This window comes from Apis florea, unplaced genomic scaffold (assembly GCF_048593485.1).
Source record: "Apis florea isolate Af1SG1 unplaced genomic scaffold, ASM4859348v1 contig_3170_pilon, whole genome shotgun sequence".
In the NCBI taxonomy this organism is placed as follows: Eukaryota; Metazoa; Arthropoda; class Insecta; order Hymenoptera; family Apidae; genus Apis; species Apis florea.
In genome coordinates, this window is record NW_028256714.1 from 5,939,255 (window position 1) to 5,955,958 (window position 16,704).

General features: G+C 23.6%; 2 protein-coding genes and 1 long non-coding RNA gene across 4 annotated transcripts; 2 read left to right on the forward strand and 1 right to left on the reverse strand.

Moving 5' to 3' along the window:
• The first annotated feature begins 5,145 nt into the window (after nt 1–5,145).
• LOC100867687 (vanin-like protein 1) lies at nt 5,146–9,295 on the forward strand. 2 transcript variants are annotated; one of them, XM_012485483.3, is made up of 7 exons: nt 5,146–5,275; nt 5,608–5,748; nt 7,096–7,245; nt 7,342–7,490; nt 7,564–7,778; nt 7,876–7,980; nt 8,564–9,295. In XM_012485483.3, the coding sequence occupies exons 1-7, from the start codon at nt 5,210–5,212 to the stop codon at nt 9,220–9,222; spliced, it is 1,485 nt and encodes a 494-aa protein (XP_012340937.3). In that variant the 5' UTR covers nt 5,146–5,209; the 3' UTR covers nt 9,223–9,295. The 2 variants fall into 2 exon arrangements, with proteins under 2 accessions (XP_012340937.3, XP_086766331.1); XM_086910205.1 differs by lacking the exons at nt 5,146–5,275; nt 5,608–5,748 and adding an exon at nt 6,484–6,868.
• Nucleotides 8,363–10,334, reverse strand: LOC147657391 (uncharacterized). The gene is made up of 2 exons (XR_015292603.1): nt 10,136–10,334; nt 8,363–9,142 (listed from the first exon to the last, which is right to left on the reverse strand). It is a non-coding gene; the product is annotated as an uncharacterized LOC147657391 (long non-coding RNA).
• A 133-nt stretch (nt 10,335–10,467) lies between these two features.
• Nucleotides 10,468–15,219, forward strand: LOC147657392 (vanin-like protein 1). Its single transcript, XM_086910204.1, has 8 exons — nt 10,468–10,723; nt 11,141–11,220; nt 12,159–12,299; nt 13,048–13,197; nt 13,384–13,532; nt 13,599–13,813; nt 13,894–13,998; nt 14,435–15,219. The coding sequence occupies exons 2-8, from the start codon at nt 11,149–11,151 to the stop codon at nt 15,106–15,108; spliced, it is 1,506 nt and encodes a 501-aa protein (XP_086766330.1). The 5' UTR covers nt 10,468–10,723; nt 11,141–11,148; the 3' UTR covers nt 15,109–15,219.
• Nucleotides 15,220–16,704: the final 1,485 nt, after the last annotated feature.

A 16,704-nucleotide genomic window follows, 5' to 3' on the forward strand; every position in this document is an offset into this window, starting at 1 on the left:
TGCGAAAAGAGAAAAAGAACTAACAAAAATCAGCCAGGTTCATTATATAGCGATTCATTTGGATCGCGATAAATGTACGATCGACGCTAGCGCCTTGAGGTCTAACCTCATCCATCAATCGTATCCACGAAATTATTCACGCTAATTAATCGCGATCCGTTCGAATATCATGATTTAAACAATTGTCGATTAAAGAGGCTGATTAAAAACGATACGATGGAATTACATATACGATGTATGTATTCATATATATGGTAGATGTACGATTATACTTTACATATAAAGCTGATGGAAATTATCCCCACCATTCCCCAATCTCAAAAACGATTTTTGTTCACGTGCGTCATTATTATCTATTTTTATCATATATACGTCTCCATTTTAATTTTCTCGAAATTTCGTGCCGGTCGAATTTCGGTTGTTCAGAACTGATGGACAAAGCGATTTCAAAAGATCTATATCGAACTATTTGAAACTTCTGTTAGCTAGAATAAATTTCCTTTATTGAACAACGAAATCGGTATAAAAATTGCACCATTTTTTCAAAATGGCGAAGTTTTTCCAAGGATTTCAAAGGATAACTTTATATATATAAATATGAATATACGAAATAGTATTGAAATATAAATATATAGAGAAGTGAAATAAAGATATGAGTGGTAGCTTAATAAGAAACGCTTTTCACGAAAACAATAATTAATCGTGTATACTTAAATATATATTTGTATCGACGCCAAATAACTTATCCGTAGTGAATTAAGTAATTAAGATATTATTATATTATTTGAAGGTATATGTTTATAAATGGTAAAAAAAAATTATATTATCCAATAAGCGCTATTATATCAGTTAAAGGTTGCAAATAGTAAAAAAAAAAAATTATATTATTTAATCAAGGTATCTATTCTATCTTTATCAACAATATTTTATTCTAAAAATTTGTTAAAAAATGTTGCAATCGTTGTTATATTATATCTATATAAAAGAAAAAAGAAAAACTGAAAAAAAAAACGCGAAAAGAAGAAGCAAAAATCTATATATCATGACAAATTAACAATAAGAATTTCAATTTCAGAACCGTTGTTGTATAATAAAAAAGTATCAAAGTGAATCGGTTTAAACAAAGAGATCATAATATTTATAAAACTGATATTTTTTTATTACGAATATTTTATCATAACTTTTTTTCAATTTAAGAGCGTTTTCTATAACTATTTGATAAAATTACTTTTTTGTTAATAAGAATTATTATCATTTACAAGATATTTTATATGCAATTTATTGCATTCGTGGATTTGCACTTAATAAGAAGTAATGCTTAACAATAGAAACATCGGGGATTTTATTCAATATATTGTTAGAATTTAAAACGATCATTTCGATCATGTATAATTTTCTTGATTGTATATTTTTAACAAAAATTATTATTAACTATCTTTTCGAATCATATATAATATTTTTTTTATTATTTTTTACAACCAATTGTCTATTTTTTACAAAATGTCTTATATGCACTAAATATGAAATATGAAAAAAATGAACGATCAATTATTGTATATATAATTTTTACAAGCTAATATAATTAATGTGAATTTTAATTTCAAATTTTGTATACATGCTTATATAATAGTTCAAATTTTAAATGATTATATAAAAAATTTATCTTAATAAAATATATAAATAAAATATTTTATTTTTTTTTTTTTATGTTTTATCATATTTTAAATAAAATTGTGAAGAGAAAAAAACAGGGCACTAGCAGATGAATTTATAAATATATTCCGAGAGAAAAGATCTAAAGATAAAAAAAAAAAAAATGTTACCGAAAAATGCGTTTCTTCGATTCTACTTATTTATTTTTTCAATATTATTTATCTATTTATCCAAAATTATTTATTTCGTACAGTTTGCGAATCGATCTTTTGAAATCTATTTGTATGGATATCAATAATCGCAATTTTCCTGGCCAATATCCTACGAATATCTCGAGGAACCGTGAACTTCCGTTTGGATCGGAAATACGATGAAACGATCCCGTGTTATATTTGAAATTTCCCGTCGATAAGTATGCGTACACACTTAACATCGTAAACGATCGTACGTAAGTAGTTTCTTGTCTATCATGCAATAATTGATATAGAGTGATATAATAATTTTTTATATCAAAAGCGATTGTCACTGTTTTTCACGATTCTTTTTTATACTAACATAGATTGAAATAAGAAGTGTTAAATCGATATGGCCTACATTTTGAATAGTGTAAAGTTAATATACATCAACTAACCATCGCGATGGGATATATTTCTGATTGTGAATTCGATCGTAAACGGAGGCATCTTCATCGGGAAATTTATTTTCCCTTTCTTTTTCTCGATCTAGGGAATTTTATGAAATCAAAGGCGCATGATCTTACGTTGAAAATTTCCCTAATATCATTAATACATATATCAATTAGTTATTAAAATCCATTTAACCTAGTTTTACGCCTGTTAATTATTATTATTATTATTATTATTATCATTATTATTATTATTATTATTATTATTATTATTATTATTATTATGATTATGGTTATCGTTAATAATCATTATTGATTTATTACTATTACGATATTATTCTTATTACTATTATTCCTATTATTATGATTATTGTTACTCGTTATTATCACGGTCGAATTAAAAAAATAAATAAATAAATAAAAATAAAAATAATATGCTCTATACTCGGTATCTGTGTCGAAAACACCTATGCATATACATATTAATGGTTATCGCTATACTATATGATTAAACTCCGCTACAATAAGGAACACCAACACTATTACTTCTCCCTCGTCCCATCGATTATGAAAAAGTAAATGACGTCGTTCGATAGACCCATACATCCACGAGTTATTCGAATATTGTTATGAAACATTGTTAAAAACATCCATATTTGTCGAAATTTCGCCTAATGTGAATGACGTCGATCCCATGAATTTTGTACGTATCTAGTTTCATTTTTTCAACAAGCAAAAAAAAAAAAAAAAAAAAGAAATAAAAAAAAAACCGATATACGAATTTTTTAGAAAATTTGACAGATAGAGAGAAAGAGCGGGAGAGAGTGAGAATGAGAGAAAGAGAGAGAGAATAAAGGAAAGAGAGATAATAATCGATTCTTGCATTGTGCATAACGAACGTATGCGTTCATATGTGAGACAATGAATAAGATTGATGAAACACATTGTATTCATCCCTTGATACATACCTATTTATTTGTACATTATTTTACCGAATAAACGTGCATCTTTTGCATCCTTAAATTTAAATTTAATATATCTTATTTATCCTTAATATATGCTGAATCAATTTTTTTTTTGTAAAAATTAAAAAGTAAATATGGTTAAAAAATTATATTTAGGTATTTATTTAGATATAAATTAATGTAAAAAGTTTTTTAATATATTATAAAAAATATAAAAAAATTTGTATATATAAATATAAAAAATATTTTATAAAATTAATAAAAATAATGAAATTTATTTATTTTCTTTATAGAAAAAATTAAGAAACTTAATAGTTAGAAATAAAAGCTATAAAATGAAGATTTCATTTCATTGCATCTTAGTATGAATAAAAGAATTATAGCTTATGAAAAGTTAAAAATAAATAAAATGAAAATTTGTATCAATCGAAAGTTTTTTTATCAAAAAAATTTTGTTTTCGATTATTTATTTCACTTTTTTAAAAAATAATGAATATAAAAAAGTAGTTAAATGAAATAATCAACAATAAACAATTTACAAATTTTAATGTAAAAACAAAATTAAAAGATAGTATTTTGAAATATTCAAAAACTTTTTAAATATTCATTAATCATTTGTCAGCAATCATTTTTTTTATTAAATTCACATTTAAGTTTATCAAAATTTTTTAATATTTTTGTTTTTTTTAGATTCCTAAAAATTCTTCTGAATACCTTTAAAATATCGTCTAATAATTTTTATTTTTAATAATTTAATCAAAAAATATTCCATATGTTTTATGCTTCACTTCATTATGAAACAGAGAAATCAAATAATTTTGATTTTCGAAAATTATTATGATTATTTTCGAAAAGAATAAAAAAATTTGGCGGGAAAAAGATATATTTACAGATAATATGTATTGTATTCACAGATAATTTCTTTTTTAATAACGATAATAATAATAATAAATCTAAAACGATAATTAATATAATTCAAGACACATATCAGTTGAATTTTATTAAAAAAGAAAATAATCATTAAATCACAGATTGATCTGCTATAAATATTCGATCGATTAATTTCCAGTAATTAATAAACGTAAAAAAATTATCGTGTTCGATATGATAATGTGATATTCCAAAATCAAGTTAAGAAAGATTGAAAATCGTATCAAAAAATATCAATCATTTCATAGACGCTATTATATATTATATATATATATTATTTTTTGTACGTTTTTACAGAAATTGGAAAAATTCAGAATTATTTAAGATCAATTTTTATGTTATCGTACTTATTATAATATTAAGAAAATAGGTAAATTCGCATTTTATCTTACAATTTCTTATATATTTGATAGTATTAGTATAGTATAATTAAAAGACAAATTTAATCTTTGTTTTATATTTATTTAATCTTTCATTAAAAAAGAAAAAAGAAAAAAGAAATTGAATATTCGAATTTGATATTCAATATTATTTAATTAAATACAAATTACGATATTTAATTTGATGTAACTATTTCATCTATTTCTACTCTCGAGTTTCTAAATTTATTTCGTAAAAATATCTTGAGTAAAAATATCTGCGTCTTCATATATAAATAAATTCAAAGTAAAAAGAGTGGTGGAAATTGATTAAAAATTTCTCCCACCAATTAAGTTTTATGACAATTCATTATAAATACGAGAAAAAAAATATCAAGTTTTCGTTTGTCATGGAATTTATTTAATAATGATAAGATTAACTTATTTATCGTATAATTTTGCAATTAACTTTGATTACGTATGTGATAATTTAATTTTTATTAATTAATCTTATTATCACTTATCGATTCCTATAAATTATCAAAAAAATAAATAAATTATATATAGTGTATTTAATCCGCAAACAAAGAAACAAATAAATTTCGACTATTTTATTTTATTAAATATTATACAATATAATATAGAAATACAGGATAAAGAATAGTGTTTCTGACACTATGCGTGACACAATGTATGGAAAAGTGATCGTTCTTGGATTTTTACTATTCCAAATTTCGTGTCAGGTAAAGTTGAAATTTTATTTATACAATATATATATTTTAAAAAAGTATACATATTATATAATATACATAATATGTATATATAGTATGTATAGGATATAAATTAATTTTTATATCTTTAATTTGAAACGAAATGAACTATTAGACATTGTATAATTTTTATTTTAATATAAAGACTACTTCATTAAATATTAGAAAACATAAAATCATTCAAATATTTATTTTTGATTTTTCTTCGTAAAAATGATTTTGTGTAATCGATCAAAATCATTTTTTTTCTTTCTTTTGATAAATATAAAAATTATATATTATTCGATATTATTATTATAAAACAGATATCTGGAGAGAAATTGTCTGATTATTATACTGCAGCTGTGGTAGAATATTCACCCATTTTTATCAAAGATGACATAAAATTGACTTATGAGAAGAACACAGATGAATATATTAATTATATAGAACGAGCAAGTAAACAGGTGAGTTCGATATATCGTTAATTATAATTTTTATGATGTTAATGTAAATAGTATAAATAATGTAAGTCCATTTTTAAGAGTCTATATTTTAAAGGTAACTAATAATTTTCAACTATATTTATGCATTTCTATAATTACATATATTATTATTAAGTATTAGGTTAGGTTATATTTTTACGATATCTTTGGAAAGTTGTTATAAAAATTAATATGAATTTATAATAATAAAGTAAATAATAATTTATTCAATTAACTAAGATGGAATGAAATAATATATAATAAAGATAGACTCTCATTTCATTTGTTACGAATTTAAGTTGTTTATAATTTAATGAATATAATAGAATTACACTTACTTGAATTAATAAAGAAACAAATTGTTCGGATAAGAGAATTTTCGAATAATGTAACACAGATGTAACACATTTTTTTAAATTAATTATTTTATATATTGAAGAAAATAATATTCATATTTACAATGAAAATTAAATATTTTATTTTCACCATGTCAAATTTTTTTGATACAAGGGAATGTACACTTTGTAAATTTTCACTTTTCACTTTTTTTTTTAATATTATATAGATACTTTTACCAATTCTATAGTTTTAAATTTAATTATAAAGAAAAAAATGTCTAGATAAATATTAAGTGCAAATAATTCTCCTTTTTTTCTACGATCATAACGTCTGACTGAATTCAAATTATTTCCTATTTGTGGTGCCATCTGAAAAAGCATTCTTTTGTTTTTAAAAAGAGTCGTGACGAGCGCTCTAAGAGTTTCCAGTCCTATGCAACAATTTCAAGCAATATGGCGTGCGAGAAGTATCATTTGCGTTACTGTTTACTTTTTGCATTTTAGCTTAGAAAATTAGTTATTGAAGCTACTAAAATGATTTGTGCGGGAGAGAATACTGTATCTTACAGAACATGCAAAAAGTCGTACCAAAGATTTAAAGCCACAAATTTTAATTTGGAAGACGATGATCGTTTAGATGCATCGAGAAAATTTGATGATAGTGAGTTAGAAGAATTACTTAAATCCGATCTAGATGCAAGAAGAATTGGCAGAAAGATTAAGAATCACCAAACAAGTACTATCTATCCGACTAAAACAATTGGGTAATCTTGTATTTGATTTATGTAATAAAATCTTGAATTTGGAAAATAAAGGAGAAAAAACTTATTTGCACCTAATAGTATCCAGATTTTAATGAATAATGGAGATTCTATTATAATTCAATTAATATTTTTCCATTGTGTTTGTTTTTTTACCTTTAAAATCAATCCTCTAAAGATAATATAAAATAATTAATAACTATTTATATTTAAAATAAAAAATTGTACAGAATGCCGACATCATTGTTTTTCCGGAAGCTGGATTGACATCGATGAGTATGCCTATCTTTCACAAATACAATGACTGGACAACAGTAGTTCCTTCTTCTCAAGACAACTATATACCTTGTACAGAATCTAGAATCAATGGCATCATCGAAGTAAATATTTCCATTCGACGAATTATTACACATTTTTACTAATAACTCTATATTCGTCCAATTTTCATCCACTGTTCTTTTACTATTTATTCGTAGACAGTAAAAAGATTGTCATGCGCTGCAAGAGATAATCGTATATACGTAGTGATAAACGTTGGCGAGAAGCGATTCGATGAAAAGAATGGCACATGGCATTATCATAATACCAATATCATATTTGATCGAATTGGAAAAATTATTGCCAGGTATATACATATATTTTTGCGATCACTGAAAAACAATTCTCTTATTCTTTTCAAATATTGTCCTTCTAAATAGGTATCGTAAAGTGCATCTCACTCTGGAAGGAAAATTCGAAAGTTCGGTACCACCTGATCTCGTTACTTTCGACACTGATTTTGGAGTAAGATTCGGTGTCATTATATGTTTCGATATGCTCTTTAAGGAACCTGCTTTAAATTTGACGAGAATAGAAGGTGTTTCAAATATCGTGTATCCTACTGCCTGGTTTTCGGAAGTGCCATTTATAACCGGTATATTTATCATTTTATGTTGTTATTTTATTATTATTTTATATTATCATATTTTGTAAACTCGATTGATTTTTTCGTTTGCAATTATTTCTTTCAGCTATTCAATATCATTCTGGATGGGCTTATAGCGAAAATGTAAATGTACTATCGGCTGGATATAATAAACCGGAATTCGGAAGCATAGGAAGCGGTATTTATTCAGGTATTGATATGTTATATTATATTTTTCATTTTTATCTTAAATATTTGTCCTTGACTTTTAATTTTATCTATTAGTATTATATTGTTTTTATAAAACTTATTTCTTCTGAAGATTTTTATTATTAGATTATAAATAGATCCAAAAATTGATCATAAACTTAACATTTGAAACTTCTGTGAACTAAGAAAACAATTTTTTTGAATTGTTGTAATATATGAAAATAAATTCTTCATAGTATGTTATAAACTAAGTACAAAAATGTAAAAGCAAACGACAAATTATATAAATTATAAATTTATTATATAGATTTTATTATATAGATTTTAGATATTATATAGATAGAATTTATTATATAGATTTTGGATTATTTTGTGGAATAAAATTTTCTTTTAACAGAAAACAATGTCTTTTATTAATAAATCAATAAATTATATGTTTTATCACAAAGTAAAAATTTTTTATATATTAACTTTAAATTTGGAAAATTCAAAAGTCGAAATAATATTATAATATTTATAATCATTTTCTTCTTTTAATTTCTAAAGTTATTAAATCATCCATTAATTTTTCAAATTTTTATTAGGTCGTAACGGAATAATCAACGTGACCATGTCTACAAATCCAAAGAAGCGGCTTTTAGTCTCTCGAGTGCCAAAAACGCCTAGAAAAATTGAAACACGAGAAAGGAGACACGTTACAAATCAATTTTACTCGAAAAGAAATCTGCGTGCATCGAACATCGATTTGATAAAATTAAAGCACGATCACGTTACATGGTTCAATTCTGTTCTGGTTAATAATTCCATGGACAAAACTATCTGTTATGGTAACTTCTGTTGCGACTTTCTGATTCGTACTGATACTATCGATCCATCCACTTATTATCACGCAGTTGTGTACGATGGTATTCATGTGTTCGAGAAGATATTGGACGCTGGTGTCCGTTTATGCGCCGTGATTCAATGTTCCAATCAGTCACTCCATTCTTGCACTTCCGTCGATCCGTCTGATACTACATTTTCAACTTTGAAGATAACAGCGAGATTCAACGATTATTCGAAAATTTTGGTAACACCGACCGTGATCGATTCCTCTCTTATTCCCTTCCAGCATTGGTCGTACGATGAACAGACGTGTGGAGAAAAAACGAGTGTCACAATCGCTTTGGAAAAGGAGATGAAAAATGTGATTAACTTCGGTATATATTCCAGGAACTTCCAAAGAGATAAATATTATGAATAATCTTAGGAATCGATAGAACTTTATAAAATTGTCACGACTTTTTTGTAAAAATAAAATTTTAATTTTGTGAAAATATTTGTGCTAAGAAAATAGGAATATTTTCTTCTTTTTTATTGTGTTTTTTTTCTTTTTGTATTGCAACGGATATTTAGATAAATTATTATCAATTTTTTTAGAAATTTTCGAAATTCGAAATTTTTGAAATCTAAAATAATTATCTTTTCTCGATATTCTGAATTTATATTTATACGCGCATCACAATTTCTAATACGTAAATGATATTGAAAATAAATTAATTAATTTTCTATTAAAAAATATTGCATCTCGAAGTTAAAAAATTAGACAATTTTCTCTGTAAATTAATAAATTTTAGTGTAAAATTCTTTTAAATTAATTATTTATGATTACAAACATTTGATTGCAAGCTACAATTGAATAATAAACAATTGTAATCGGAAGGAATGCGGATCTGATTGATTAATTTTGATAAAGACTCAATTCATAACAATAGGTAAATATATTAATCGAAAATGTTACATCAGATAATATTATATCAATTGTATCATTATATCATTATATCAATAAATAAACAATGAAAGGAAATACTCTCTTTAATTTTATGCTCTCTAATCAATTTGCTCCAACTAATCAATTTATCTTCTTTGCATTATATTTATTTATAAATGGAAAATCAGAAAAATGATAAGTATTGTGATTTGTTGAAACATTTGATCGTTGATTTAAGTCGAAATTTTCAAATTTCCTCCCAAAATACTATTATTATGAAAAAATATTTATTATTCATCGTGGAATTTATATATATAATTTATTCATCGTTTCTTTTATAACAGTAAATTATAAGCTTAATTATATTGTAAGCTTTTAGAACGAGAAGTTATTTGTTTATACTTACATATTATATTGATTTTTATTTTATTTAAATTTGAGATATTTCTTAAAATTATAAAATTATTTTTTATAATTAATCAGTCTGAATTTCCACATAATTTATCTACACGTGTATAATATATTGAAGATAAAACTCATCAAATGAATTATTCATAACTGACAAGAAAAGAAACATTTATGTGGTGATATACAATGCTATATATTTTATATAGATGTGACACTTTCATATTATTTTCATTCTATGAGGAATCAACCAACTTATCAGTTGTCGATAATACAGAATAATATATTTGCTAAATAATTAAAGAAGGTTCAATTCTAGAGATCAAAATCAACATAGGTATATTTATCTCCACTGTTCTTGTTCTATCTTTTCTTTGTTTTTCTAAAAATTTGTTGTTTGTAAGTAATTCTCAACTGATATTTTTGTATATATCTTTTTTTATATGGTAGTGTTAGATTAACTATACATATATAACTATACATGCCTGAAAAATGTAGTTTTGTAACGAGTTTTACTATCGATCAATGCATACATCTGATATTTCAAAAAATGATGGATCTGGCACTGTACAACGACCAAAAAGCGAATGTATGTAACAAAAAACAACTATTAATCATTATTTTTTTGCCAAAGAAATGGTAAATTTTATATTTTATTATTTTTTTTTATTTCGATCTTTGTCGACGTCTTATGCATCTATTATCAATAGATAATAAATCTTTTATTTTGATATAAATAGACGTTAGTAGAAAATTATTATATTGTATTATCACACCGGATAAAAAAGATTGATAATCATCTTAAAATTAAAAAAAAACGATAATAAATATATTGATTAGTTATATAATCTGTAAAACATTTATTGCGATATATATAATAAAGAATATTATATATTTGATTGTAATAAAAATGAAGACTTCACTTTGTGTAATTTTTCGAAATGCAAAGTAAAAATTGAATCCGTGAAGAAACTAAAATAAATTTAATATTATTAATTTTCATTAGTGTGAACAATGGAAATCACTATGTTTGGAAAATTGAGCATACTTGGATACCTGTTAATTCTTGCACAACTTTCGTATCAGGTAAAATTGAGATTTGAATAAAATAAAGTGTAGTCAAGATTGGAAAAAAATAAATTAAAATAATAAACTGAAATATTTCTATAAATAAATACTATTTAAAAATATAAGAATTTTATTTAATGTCTAAATATGCGAATAAATATTATTTAATATTTATATTCGATTTAATATATTTAAAATATTTATTTTCTATATTTAATTAAAAAATATTTTATTTTCTATTTCTTATTTCTTAAATTGAACTGATATAATATAATAATATATTATAGTATAATATTATATAATATATTATACTTAATAATATTAAAGTTAAAAATTGTTTGTTTGAAATAATACTATTATTTGAATTTTTTTTCAAAGTAATATTTATATATATAAATTAAGACAAATATATATAGTTAAAATATGTATATTATTTCTTTATAACTAAAATTTGTTTCTATTTTAAAATTCTATTTTTTCCAATTTTGAATATATTATATATATTATATATTATAACAATAGAATTATATTATATATAATTATATTATATTATATTATATTAACAATAGAAATACATTACAATTTCAATTATATGCATATAACTACATATCATTCATTTGCTGCAATAGTGACATAATACAAAAAAATTATAACTTTAAAGAAAACAAATCTGAATATTTTCACTTCTTATAAAAACTTATAATTAAAATTCTTATAATTAAAATTCCAAATATCAAATTCAATATTTGAAAACTCTATTCATAATAGTACAAAAAAAAAAGATTTTCTACATGAATAATTAAATTACAAATTTTTTGATTATGTTTGTTGTTGTAACAAATAAGCAATATATCAATAGATAATAAGCAATATAATAAGATTTCGATTTTAAACGAAAGTTTTTATATCTTATAAAAATCATACATTAATTCATATTATTCATTTGAACATAACAGGTGCCTATAAATGACTCGTCTGATTATTATATCGCAGCCGTGGTGGAATATTCGAGCGTCTATGTCAAGAATGATGCCAAATCAACTTTGATGAAAAATGCAGAAGTATTTGCTAATTACATAGAACAAGCGAGTAAACAAGTGAGTTCGATCGATTGCTATTGCTATAATTTTTATAATAAATCTAATTAATAAATTTATTATATATATTTAATAAATTTATAATGAATTTAAAAAAGTAATTGTATTTCCATAAAATTAAATATCTATACAAATTGATTATATAATACAAATTATAACAATATCCAATTAATTAATCACATTTTCTATTCTCAGATTAAATAATAAACTAAATTAAAATAAATTTATAAATGCAGAAAGAATCTCGATTAATACATTCAATCAAAAATTGTAAGAGGATTTAAAACAATTGCAAAACGATAAGAAATGCAAAGAAATTAAAAATTGTGCGTATCAAAAACTCGAATATGCAAAACTGGATATTTAAGATTCTTTTTTGAAAAAAGATATAACGCAACCGTATGTCATCTATCCTATGATAGAAAATCCTCGTGACACGTACATTCATGTCATCCACTATATGATAGAAAATTTTTATGATACGTACATTCATATCATTCGTATTAAATTTATTAAACAGGTTTTATACTTGTAATTGTTAAATTTAAATTAAATCTGAATATTTGGATATATTCATTAAATGAATATCCAAATGCTTAGATTCATATTCATATTTATATCCATATTTATATTAAATATCCATTTAATATAGATCTAATAAAGATAAAAGATGTATTTAAAATAATGATTATTTTCAGAAATAAACAATTATTTATATATGATTAAATTTCTTAAATGATCATTTTAGAATGCCGACATCATCGTTTTTCCGGAATACGCATTGACATCGATCTTCATGCCTGTTAATGCAGATCCGTTTATCTGGTCAACAGTAGTTCCTTCCTCTCTCGAAGAATATGTACCTTGCATAGAATCTAGAATTAGCGGCATTCAGGAAGTAAATATTCATTTATTTTTAGTGATTTAATTCTTAGATGAGTGGATAAATTATAGAATAAGTATAATAATTTAAGATAAATAAAGTAAATAGTTACTCGCATGTATTTTAATGAATTTTTATATATTAAATAAAAATTCGATACTCATGTCACTTTTTATATTCAATTTTTATTATATTTTGTAGGCAATAAAGAGAGTTTCATGTGCTGCAAGGGATAATCGTATATACGTAGTGATAAATCTTATTGAAAAGCAATTCAATAGAAAAAATGGCACATGGCATTATCACAATACCAATATCGTGTTCGATCGAACTGGAAAAATTATTGCCAGGTAAATATATATATATATTCGCAATTAGAATGAAAACAATTTCTTTATTTTTATTCATGTAAACAGGTATCGCAAAACAAATCTTTATTTGGAAGGAAATTTGGAAAGTCCGGTGCCACCAGATCTTGTTACTTTCGACACTGATTTTGGAGTAAAATTCGGTGTCATTATATGTTTCGATATGCTATTCAAAGAACCTGCTTTAAATTTAACAAGAATAGAAGGCGTTTCAAATATCGTATATTCCACTGCCTGGTTATCATCAGTGCCATTTTTAATTGGTACATTTATTTTTCCGTCATATGTTATTTTCCTTAAACTTGGTCAATTATCATTTTTCATTTGTAATCGTTCCTTTTAGCTGTTCAATATCAATACGGATGGGCATATGCTGAAAATGTGAATCTATTAGCTGCTGGATATAATAAACCAGAATTCTCGTTCTTGGGAAGCGGTATTTATTCAGGTAATATATAATTATATACAAGTTATTCAAATATTCATAAAACACTTTTAGATTTCAAAACTAAAACAAACGCAAAAATTGATATACAAAAATATCTATTGAAACTTATTTATCAAGTCCAAAATTATTAATAATTTTATTATTATAAGCTGATTGTGGATATTATGTATTTATGCAAAATTTAAATATATAAAAATCTGATAATATAACACATGATATAGAAAAAGATATAAAATATCAAAAAATCCAAAAATATAGTATGCATTATAATATTTCATAAATAAAATAAATCTTTATTTAAACTCTATTTTTTATATTTATAAATATAAAATTTATTAAACTATTTATTAAAGTTTGATTTTGCATAAAAATCTGTAATCTAATTATGCTATAAGCAATATTGATTGTCATTCGTTTTAATTTTTATCTTTTGAAGGTCGTAATGGAATACTCAATACAACCATGTCTAGCAATCCCAAAAATCGACTTCTAATTTCTCGACTTCCAAAAACGCCCAGAAAAACCAAATCAAAATGGTTGAAGAAAATGAAAATAATGGAGAAAAAAACTATACATGACGAAACATTTGATTTTCCAGTAACAGAAGATATTGATTCGATATTAATATCGCATGATAATATTACATGGTTCAATTCTGTCCTGCTCAACGATTCGATGACCAGAAATATTTGTTATGACGATTTCTGTTGCGACTTTGTGATTCGAACGAAGACTGTCGATCCATCGACTTACTATCGTGCAGTGGTTTACATGGGTATACGACAATTCGACATCGTGGTAGACGCTAATGTTCGTCATTGTGCCGTGATTCAATGTTCCAATGAATCATTAGCATCCTGCTATTCTATTAATACGTCAGAAACTACATTCTCCACTTTGAGTGTGACAGCAAGATTCGATGATTATCAAGATATTCAGGTATTGCCCAGTCTACTTAATTCTTCTCTTCTTCCCTTTGAACAATGGTCATTCGATGAACAGACATTTGGAAAGCAAACGAAGGTAATCATTACTTTGAATGAGCCAACAAAAAATATTCTTACTTTTGGTTTGTATGCTAGGATTTTTTCTAAAGATATAAAACACTAAGTTGAATTGTAACTGTATGAAATCAATGTAATTTTTCAATAAAAATGACATGTAATTTTATATTGTTACCTTGATGAAAAATATATTTTCATAAAGTAATAAGATAAAAAAGTTTCTGTTTCTTTATAAAATATTATGATAAAAGCATCTGAATGAAATAAAAATTATACTTGCATATACAATAGCTCTATAATGAAAACTTGAAAATTTTTAATTAAATGTCAATAAATTTTATAATGAAATTTTATTTTAAGAAAAAATAAAATCAATCCTCAATTTTTTTTAAATATAACTTTTTAATTAAAGCAAATAAAGCAAAATTCTAAATTATAAAATTCAAAAGTGAATTGTAAAAATTGTATTCAAAATATGAAAAATAGAAATTAGAGATTGATTCTAAAAAAAAACTTGGCATCGACGAATTTTACATATATATTTTCATTAAAATCGGAATTTTCAGTTAGATGAATTTATATATATTATATTGAAAAATAGTGTTCAAATACTTTCATGAACTATTAATTTTTAAAAATTACTATATATGGATGTTCTTATAAAAGATAACGCGTGGTATTAATTTTTTTTTTATTGTCTTTTTTTTAACATAGTGCACAATAAATAACGTTATACATAACGCTATATATAATAACATTATATATATTATACAGACATATACATTATGTTATTATATATATTATAATTAATCTGTCACAGAATAATCAATTTTTAAAAAGACAGATTAATTATATCATAAACAGTGTTGCAGTATAAATAAATACATTCACAGTGAAAGGACAGCGATAGTTGAATAATATTAATGAATTTACATTAAACATTTTTCATATCGATATTGCATCGACAGATTAAATATTTAATTTGATAATTTAAAATATATATGGATAATAGTGAAGAATTTCACGAAATATATAGTAGGATTAATAATCAATAGTCGATAAATATATCGACGATACGTCGACATAGGCATGTCATCGAGAAAAGTCATAAGTTGAATACGTGTGGGTATGTAATAACATTTGGTACTCCTTGTAATACTTCTCATTAATTTTTTAATACGCATCACAGATATGTCGTTGTTTATAGAAAACAAAAACAGGATAACATTACAAACTTATTCGTTCCAATTAACATTAAATTAAATTAAATTAAGTAAATTTGAAGTATAACTTCAAATTTTCAATCAATTAAATTTGTTTGTATTACAAAACAAAATTTAAAGGATTAAGAATCATAATGATGTAAGTCAATCAATGAAAATGGAACTATGTTACAATTTTACATTTTTTATATAAATTATCTCAATTATCTTAATCTCATATTAGTTACGAACTAAAGCTATTCCAATATTAAATAGAGAATGTGAAAAGAAAATTATTTTTTTCTTAAATATTTATTTGTACATACATTTATATTTCTCAAAATAATTTCTACATGACTTATATCACTATAATTCTCAGCTCTCTATTTATCAAATTTATCCTTATTATAAAAAAAAAATCATGTATAAATATATGCAAATTAAAAACAAAATGTATTTACTATCAAATAAAAGGATAAATTTCAACTCTATAATTTCTA